We start from the raw sequence: 9,688 nt of genomic DNA, 5'->3' as shown, positions 1-9,688 counted from the left end.
GCTGAGTTACAGAGAGAGAGATTGAATAGGTTAGGACTTTATTCCCTGGAGCGTAGAAGAATGAGGGGAGATTTGATCGAGGTGTATAAGATTTTGATGGGTATAGATAGAGTGAATGCAAGCAGGCTTTTTCCACTGAGGCTAGAGGAGAAAAAAAACCAGAGGGCGTGGGTTAAGGGTGAAAGGAGAAAAGTTTAAAGGGAATATTAGGGGGGGGTTCGTCACGCAGAGAGTGGTGGGAGTGTGGAATGAGCTGTCGGATAAATGCGGGGTCACTTTTAACATTTAAGACAAGCTTGGACGGGTTGATGGATGAGAGGGATGTGGAGGGGTATGGTCCAAGTGCAGGTCAGTGGGACTAGGCAAAAAATGGTTAGGCACAGACAAGAAGGGCCAAAAGGCCTGTTTCTGAGCTGTAATTTTCTACGGTTCTAAACATGGAATATTTGCCACTGGTGGAGGATGTTCAGTATTCCAATTCCTGCTGCCTCTCTGCAAAAACAGCTCAGCTCAGTGTCACTGTCTCTCCCCAGTCTGTAAGAAGCGTTGAGCAGTTCCTGTACCCAGTGCTGTAGTGATAAATGGGGATGAGTGTTTCAATTGGCAGAGTGTGTGTGTGTGTATCAACTGCAAAGCTCTGGTGAACTTTCCAGATCCATATGCAGACAATTGGGGAGGGATTGTCACTGGGAATATTCTCGAAGTTGTTTCCCTTCCTGGCATTCCATAACCATGAGCCTTGTCCCTATAAAAAGGCAGCAAAGTGGAATCTGTTCTAAATATATTCCGCAGGCAGCTCCCAGATATAAAAGGCACTGCTCTCCCAGCCTCACCCAGTCTGTGCCCGAAACTTTGGCCAAAGTTGTCCTCCTGCCCACCCAGCCCGTGCCCGATGTCTGAGCGGCGGATCCCCTTCAGCTTCCTGCGGAGCCCCAGCTGGGACCCCTTCCGGGACTGGCACTACCCGGGCCGGCTCTTTGACCAGTTCTTCGGCATGCCCGCCTTGCCGCACGACTGGCTGAGCGACTGGCAGGGCACGTGGCCGGGTTACCTGCGCCCGGCGCTGGCCACGGCACCGGCGGGCAGCCCTGCCACGGCGGAGGCGGCAGCCGGCAGCGGGGCTGCCCCCAGCGGCCAGCAGACTGGCCTGAGCCGGCAGCAGAGCACCGGCCTGTCCGAGATCAAGGTCACCTCGGACAAGTGGAGGGTCAATCTGGATGTGAACCACTTCGCCCCCGAGGAGATCACCGTCAAAACCAAGGATGGATACGTAGAAATCACTGGTGAGACCCCCCCCCCCTCCCCCCTCTGCCTGGCATGAGTTCTCTTCACTTTATAATGTTTATTAATGCTTTATAATGTTTTATAATATTTATTAATGCTTTATAATGTTTTATAATATTTATTAACGCTTTATAATGTTTTATAATGTTTTATATTTATTAACGCTTTATAATGTTTTATAATGTTTTATAATATTTATTAACGCTTTATAATGTTTTATAATGTTTTATAATATTTATTAACGCTTTATAATGTTTTATAATATTTATTAACGCTTTATAATGTTTTACAATATTTATTAATGCTTTATATTGTTTTATAATGTTTTATAATATTTATTAATGCTTTATATTGTTTTATAATATTTATTAATGCTTTATAATGTTTTATAATATTTATTAACGCTTTATATTGTTTTATAATGTTTTATAATATTTATTAATGCTTTATAATGTTTTATAATATTTATTAACGCTTTATATTGTTTTATAATGTTTTATAATATTTATTAATGCTTTATATTGTTTTATAATGTTTTATAATGTTTATTAATGCTTTACAATGTTTATTAATGCTTTTCATTAATGGGTGGCACTGATGTGCGGGTTAGGTTGGTTGGCTGAGCTAAATTGACCCTCGCGTCAGGGGGAATTAGCAGGGTAACTATGTGGGGTTATTGGAATAGGGGCCTGGTTGTGATTGTGGTGGGTGCCGACTTGATGGGCTGAGTGGCCTCCTTCTGCACAGTAGGGATTTTATGAATAGGGCAGCACAGTGGTCAGCACTGCTGCCTCACAGCGCCAGGGACCCGGGTTCATTTCCCGGCCTCGGTCTGTGTGGAGTTTGCACATTCTCCCCATGTCTGCGTGGGTTTCCTCCGGGTGCTCCGGTTTCCTCCCACAGTCCAAAGATGTGCGGGTTGGGTCGATTGGCCGTGCTAAGAAATTGCCCCTTAGTGTCCAGGGATGCTTAGGTTAGAGGGATTAGTGGGTATAATATGTGGGGATATGGGGGTGGGGCCTGGGTGGGATGGTGTTCGGTGCAGACTCGATGGGCCGAAGGGCCTCTTTCTGCACTGTAGGGTTCTATGATTCTGTGAAGCAGAAGACAAAGTGGAAAGGAAACTTAAAACATCACACTAAAATGCGATTAAAGGGGTCAACACCCAGTTCCTGTGGTGCCCAGCGAGCACGGATCCGGGGGAGGGGGGTGCGGATTCGGCCAACATTCATCCCTCTGGCAACAGCTAACCCGACTAACCACTTTCTCAGTTGGTTTTGCAATCAGATTTTCCTTTATCATGAGCTGCTTCAGAGTGTTTGTGTATCAGGGACAGATGCACTATTAATACAAGCTCTGTTGACCTTAACTCTAACATTGAGAAGTCTTTACCCATCACTCTGACCCACTAATATGGATTTTGACGTGAAGTACCACCTTCGCTGATGACACAGGGATTTACAGAAGTCAGTGGCAGGTTGTGGGGCGCAAGGATCGAGTTTTACACTCTGAGTGTTGATGATCTGGGACTCGCTGCCTGATGGAAGCCAGTCAGTCAGTGATTTGCAAAGGGAATTGAATATGCAGCAGAAGGAAGTAAAGTCCCAGAGCTACAGGGATGCAGGCGGGGTGAAGGGGGATGGGTCTGACCGTATTACTGGACACCAGGCTTGTCCAATCTTTTCCTCCGGAGAGCAGAGCACATTTCAATTTTCCCCTCGCTCAAGGGGACAATGAGCAAATTTGAGAAGGTTTAGTAAAATTTTAACTATCTTTTTTAAAAAAAACTGATGTGAAACTGGGTGCAAGTCTGCATTGGTACATGGGGGTAAGGGAGAATGAGAACCCTGAAAGTGGGAATGAGTCAGAAAATCATCACACTGTCCCCTTTCTCACTCTCTCTCACACACACGCTTTCCCTCACACACACTCTCCCCTCTCTCATACACACTTTCACACACACACACATACACTCACCCTCACACTCATTCTTTCTCATACTCTCGCTCACTTACTCTCTCACACATTCACACACACGCTCTGTCTCACACACACTCTCTCACACACTGTTTCACTCAAACTCTCTCTCACAAACTCTCTCACACATTCACTCTCTCGTATACATATTCCTCTTTCTCACACACTCTTGCGCACACACTCTCTCACATTCTCACACACACACACTTACACACACTGTCCTCTCACATCATCACACAAACTCTCACACACACACACACTCAGTCTGTTTCAGATGCACTCTCTCACACACTCTCACTCACTCTCTCTCATTCTCTCACACACTCACACTCTCACATACACATTACACTTTCTCACACACATTCACTCTCTCAAACACTCTCAGTCACTCTGTCACACACTCACTCACACATACACAGACACTCCCCTCTCTGACACACACTCTCCCTTCTCTCACACAGACTCTCTCATGTACAGTCTCTCTCACACACACACTTTCCTCTCTCACACACACTCCCCTCTCTCACACAAACACTATTTCACACTCTCTCTCTCATACTCTCCCTCTCACACACACTCTCTCCATATACTCTGTCTCACACACTACCCTCTCTCACACAAACATTCTCTCACACACTCTTTCTCAAACTTTCTCACTCACTCTGTCACATACTTACTCTCTCACAAACACATTCCATTGTTTCACATCCTTTCACATGCTCTCTCATTCTCTAACGCCCTCTCCCACACTCACACTCATGCACTCTCTCTCTCACACACGATCCCCTCTCTCTCACACACTCTCTCACACACTCTCTCTCACACACTGTCCCTCTCATAGTCTCTCTCGCACACACACTCTCTGGTCTTGCACACACACTCTCTTGTCTCTCGCACACATTGTCTCTGAGATTAAGCAGATTATTTTTAATAGGTGTGAAACTTGTTGATAGTGATGTTCAGAGAGACTGGGGAGTAATCATACCGGGAACACAGAAAGCTAGCGTGCAGGTGGGTGGTGTGTGGCACAGTGGTTGGCACTGCTCCATCACAGTGCCAGGGACTTGAGTTCGATTCCCAGCTTGAGTCACTCTCAGTGCGGAGTCTGCATGTTCCAAGTCTATGTGAGTTTCCTCCGGGTTCTCCAGTTTCCTCCCACAGTCTGAAAGTTGTGCAGGTTAGATGCATTGGCCACACTAAATTCTCCCTCAGTGTACCCGAACGGGCGCTGGACTGTGGCAACTAGGGGATTTTCATAGTAACTTTATTGCAGTGTTAATGTAAGCCTAATCGTGACTCTAATAAATAAAAAACTTAAACTACAACAAACATGAGAAAAAGCAACAGGTATGTTGGCCTTTATTGAAATGGGATTGGAGTACAAGAATAAGGAAATCTTGTGACAATTAGACAGGGATTTGGTGAGATCCCACCTGGAATACTATTTGCAGTTGTGGTTTCAATATTGAGGGAAGGATATACTTACATTCGAGGTAATATTGCAAAGGTTCACTAGATTGGTCCCTGGAATTAGGGGGTTTTCCTAGGGGGCTGAGTAAATTCCTCTATTCTCTGGAATTTGGAAGAATAAGAGGGGATCTCATTGAAATCTCCAGGTTCGGATGGGGCTTGACAGAGTAGACGTTGTTTCTCCTGGATGGGAAGGTCTCAGGATTAGGGATTGATCTTTGGGACTGGGATGGGGAGAAATGACTTGACTCAAAGGGGTTGTGAGTCTTTGAAATTCTCTACCTCAGAGGGCCGTGGATGGTCCATCATTGAGTGGGTGTTGAGGCTGAGAATGACAGAGTTTTGGTCTCTGAGGGAATTAAGGAATATGGCAATCGGGCGGAAAAATGGCGGTGAAGCCTGGGACCAGCTGGGATCATACTGAGTGGCCGTGCACATGCGATGGGCTGAATGGTCTATTCTGTTCCTGTTTCATCTTCAAATGACATGAAATGCACTGCCTGGGAATGTGAGGGGGTAGGGGGGAGATTCAATCAGTTTTCAACAAGTTATTGGGTAACCACATGGAGTGAAAATGTGGATTGTGGGTGGAGAGTGTGACTAGTCAGTCGCTCATGTAGAGAGTTGGCACAGGTACAATGGGTGGGATTTGCTGGTCTTTCCCACCAGTGGGATCTTCCTAACCTGTCCAAGGCGAACTGCTGTGGCTGGTTTCCCCAGCTGTGGGACAGACGAGCTATGGAAAATGCCGCAGGCGTCAGTGGGACTGGAAGATCCTGCCAACAATGAGCTGCCTCCGCTGTGGGCAGTCAGACGGCGGGGGGAGGAGGCAGTGTGGAAAATCCCACCCAATGGGTCGAATGGCCTCCTTCTGTGCTGTAACCATTCTAAGATTTCTCAATGTTCAAGTTCCCACTACAGGGGCAGAATTCTGCGGTGCCAATCGAGAGAAACTTTGTAATGTTACTTCGAATGCAAGTATATCCTTCCTTCAGTATGGAAACACATACTTTGTATATTACAAAGTGAAAATCAACATTGTACAATAAATGCAGCATAGAAATGTACGGTGGCACGGTGGTTGGCATTTCAGCCTCGCAGTGCCAGCGACCGGGTTTGATTCCCGGCTTGGGTCGCGATCTGTGTGGAGGTTGCATATTCTGCCCTTGTTTGCGTGGATTTCCTCCGGGCGCTCCGATTTCCTCCCATAGTCCAAGACATTGGGTTGATTGGCCATGCTAGATTTGGGATGTCACCAAATCCCTGTCCAATTTTCACGAGATCTCTTTATTCTTGTACTCCAATCCCATTTCAATAAAGGCCAACACACCTGTTGCCTTTCTCATGTTTGCTGTAGTTTAAGTTTTTTTCCAATAACTAGTCTCACAATTAGGCTTACATTAACACTGCCATGAAGTGTCAGGGCTCTTGGCCTGTCCATGGTTTCACCTCTTTGCAGGAAGGCTCCTTTTGCCACTCAGACATTTAAGAAACTCTCTGTGACACAACTGATTCAGTTTAAATCAATTCCAGCATTCATTTTATGAGAACATACATGTTGTTTTTAGATTGGGAGAGCATTAGTTAATGGGGAATGGCATATTTCGATCTTGGCCACAACTGGAACTAAATCATCCTCACCTCTGCTATGATGAGTTTCTAATCCTCAAGATTAACAACAGATCAAACATACTGTGATATATGTATGTTATTTTGATTTGATTTGAATTTATTATTGTCACATGTATTAGTATACAGTGAAAAGTATTGTTTCTTGCGCGCCATACAAATAAAGCATACCGTTCATAGAGAAGGAAAGGAGAATGTAGTGTTACAGCCATAGTTAGGGTGTCGAGAAAGATCATCTTAATGTGAGGTAGGGTCCATTCAAAAATCTAATGGCAGCAGAGAAGAAGCTGTTCTTGAGTCAATTGGTATGTGTCCTCAGACTTTTGTATCTTTTTCCTGATGGAAGAAGGTGGAAGAGAGAATGTCCAGGGTGCTTGGGATCCTTGATTATGCTGCCTGCTTTTCTGAGGCAGTGGGAGGTGTAGACAGAGCCAATGGATGGGAGGCTGGTTTGAGTGATGGACTGGGCTTCACTCATGACCCTTTGTAGTTCCTTGCGGTCTTGGGCAGAGCAGGAGCCCATACCAAGCTGTGATACAACCAGAAAGAATACTTTCTATGGTCCATCTGTAAAAGCTGGTGAGAATCGTAGTGGACATGTCAAATTTCCTTTTGGGGTGCATAATACTCCTTTAAGATTGCAGGTCGTATAACCCCCCCCCCCCCCGAGGTGGGGTTAGCTCCTCCCAGGGTGGAACCTTGTTGGGCGGTCTAGGTTCTGACTGTGAGACAGTGCACACCTGAAAAAAAAGAGTTCCCAGTGTTTAAGAAGCCCACATTGTCTACATACAGTCCAAAGATGTGCGGGTTAGGTTGATTGGCCATGCTAAGAAATTGCCCCTTAGTATCTAGGGATGCGTAGGTTAGAGGGATTAGTGGGTGTAATATGTAGGGATATGGGGGTAGGACCTGGGTGGGATTGAGGTCGGTGCAAATGGGCCAAAGGGCCTCTTTCTGCACTGTAGGGTTCTATGATCTATGTTCTATGTCTGTCGTTCCTCTACCTTATTTCAAGAACAAACATTGAACCTACAGTGTCAGTAAGGCACTGCAAAAAGGAAGATCTCCCCTGATCTCACATCAAGATGCCCGAGGGCTGTTTTTTTGAATGTGCACCCCTGGTTCTGAGCTTCAGCTGCTGGGAACACAATTTGTGAAAATGATGGAAGTGAAATGAATGACAAAAAGCCATAAGGCTTGTGTTATTGCGCTACCATTCATCACTTGAAGCCTGTTGTGACAGCACTGCACCCAAAATGCATTTGAAGAATCTTCCAGAACAATTCCATAGGAATCCGACGTGTAAAAATAAATCAGGGTCTGTTTTCCCAGAAGGTGAATTCTTTTGTTCTCGTTTCGAGACATTCTGGATAATTGTAAATGACGAGATTAGGTATTTAATGAGAGGGGTTTGATTTTGAATGGGTTGCTCTGTTATGTAACTAATTTACATTCAAAAACCCGCAGAGAAACATTTTCAGCCGTTTAGTGTGAATTGTGGTGATTTATCCAACCTGGTGAAAATGCGATCATGATTTACAAAGATCCTGAACAGCCTTTATTAAAACTGTCAATTATTCTCTCCTGCAGGCAAACATGAGGAACGGCAAGATGAACATGGCTTTATTTCAAGGTGTTTCACTCGAAAATATCTGTGAGTAATTTCTTTTATAAATTGTTTTGCAGTAACCCCATCATTTTGAGTTGCATTTTACAGTCAACAACACAGAGGAAAGCCGTGTGGCCCATCATACCTGTGCTAGCCCTTTCCCCATAGCCCAGTAAATGATATCAATTTCACTGAACTGTAGAATCTCTGCAGGGCACAAGGAGGCCATTCAGCCCATCGAGTCTTCACTGGCTCTCTAAAAGAGTAGGTGTACTTATTGACATAGGCACTGCAATGGAGAATGCACTAAGGAATAGTTAACTGATTTGATTTATTATTGTCACACCTATTGGTGTACAGTGAAAATTATTGTTTCTTGCACGCTATACAGGCAAAGCACGCTCTACATAGGGAAGGAAAGGAGAAAGTGCAGAGTGTAGTGTTACAGTCATAGCTAGGGTGGGCACTGTATGTAGCCTCACAACACCAGCTTAAAGTCCAACATGTTTATTTGGTAGTACGAGCTTTCGGAGCGCCGCCCCTTCATCAGTGTGAGACTTCTTACTATGCCTACCCCAGTCCGTTGCCGGCAACTCCACATCATAGCGAGGGTGGAGAGAAAGATCAACTTAACGGGAAATAAGTCCATTCAAAAGTCTAATGGCAGCAGGGAAGAAGCTGTTCTTGAGTTGGTTGGTACGTGACCTCAGGCTTTTATATCTTTTTCCTGACGGAAGAAGGTGGAAGTGAGAATGTCCAGGGTGCATGGGGTCCTCGATTATCCTGGCTGCTTTTCAGAGGCAGCAGGAAGTGTAGACAGTGTCAATGGATGGGAGGCTGGTGTGCTTGATGGACTGGACTTCATTGCAATTCTTTGCAGTTCAAGGATATTTAGGAATAAGCAGGATATGTTGCCAGCTGTACCCGTATCCCATGAAAGAGTGCATTTTTAAAAGGGCTGGGTTTATCTGGGTGACTGGAGTTCTGTAATGTCGCCAGTAACATGCCAACGCGGTCTAATCTCTCTTTCCCTTCCTCCAAGCCTCCCACCGGATACAGACCCCGCTGTAGTTTCCTCGTCGCTCTCGCCCAGTGGCGTGCTGACGGTGGAAGCGCCAATGAAGAAACCGGCCCTGCAGTCCTCCGAGATCACCATCCCAGTTACCTACGAGAGCACAGCCCAGATTGGAGTGCAGGATTCGAAGAAGGCAACTGAAGCAGCAAAGAAGTGATTCGGACAGTTCCAACGACAAAGGCTGCCCCGAGCACAGAACGGCACCACCAGGATGGCCAGATTCCCAACTATAATCACCAATAGATTGTGAAGCCATTCTCTGAAGGTGTCTGCAGTCTCTCGTCTGTTCAACTCCCTGTCCTTCCAATTGCAGCTTTCTCAAACCTTAGAGACTTTCCAGATTTTGGTTAAAAAAACCTTTGTTTGATCAACACTGAACGTTATTTACTAAAACACAAATGATAAGAAAAATAAATCCTTTTTTTCCCAAGAGCATGGTATCCGGTGTGATTAATGTTTCAATGGTAACCCTTCAGCAGGGCTGATTCTGAAAGGCTGCCACTAAAATAATTCCAGGTGCTGAATAACCTCCTGACCATTTGGCATTTCTGTTCCGTTTTGTCTCTTACCCATCCTTCCTGACGTTGGATTCTGTGCTGTCACTGAATCCCAAGTTGCTTCAGCCTAAGGCCAATATCACCAAC

General features: G+C 45.4%; 1 protein-coding gene across 1 annotated transcript; it reads left to right on the top strand.

The window, feature by feature from the left end:
- Positions 1 to 813: 813 nt before the first annotated feature.
- LOC145357225 (heat shock protein beta-1-like) lies at positions 814 to 9,474 on the top strand. The gene is made up of 3 exons (XM_080210380.1): positions 814 to 1,283; positions 7,951 to 8,014; positions 9,012 to 9,474. The coding sequence occupies exons 1-3, from the start codon at positions 893 to 895 to the stop codon at positions 9,199 to 9,201; spliced, it is 645 nt and encodes a 214-aa protein (XP_080066506.1). The 5' UTR covers positions 814 to 892; the 3' UTR covers positions 9,202 to 9,474.
- Positions 9,475 to 9,688: the final 214 nt, after the last annotated feature.

The sequence above is a fragment of the Carcharhinus amblyrhynchos genome, chromosome 23 (genome assembly GCF_965287045.1).
Source record: "Carcharhinus amblyrhynchos chromosome 23, sCarAmb.v2.hapA, whole genome shotgun sequence".
NCBI lineage: Eukaryota > Metazoa > Chordata > Chondrichthyes > Carcharhiniformes > Carcharhinidae > Carcharhinus > Carcharhinus amblyrhynchos.
Note: the sequence above shows the minus strand (reverse complement) of the source record. Positions and strands in the feature narration are given on the sequence as shown.

Bases quoted from the DNA above. Each gene is read 5' to 3' on its own strand.
- LOC145357225 (XM_080210380.1), top strand. From the start codon at position 893: ATGTCTGAGCGGCGGATCCCCTTCAGCTTCCTGCGGAGCCCCAGCTGG. The intron at 1,284-7,950 runs GTGAGACCCCCC...TCTCTCCTGCAG, and splicing joins TGGATACGTAGAAATCACTG to GCAAACATGAGGAACGGCAA. The intron at 8,015-9,011 runs GTGAGTAATTTC...CCTTCCTCCAAG, and splicing joins TGTTTCACTCGAAAATATCT to CCTCCCACCGGATACAGACC.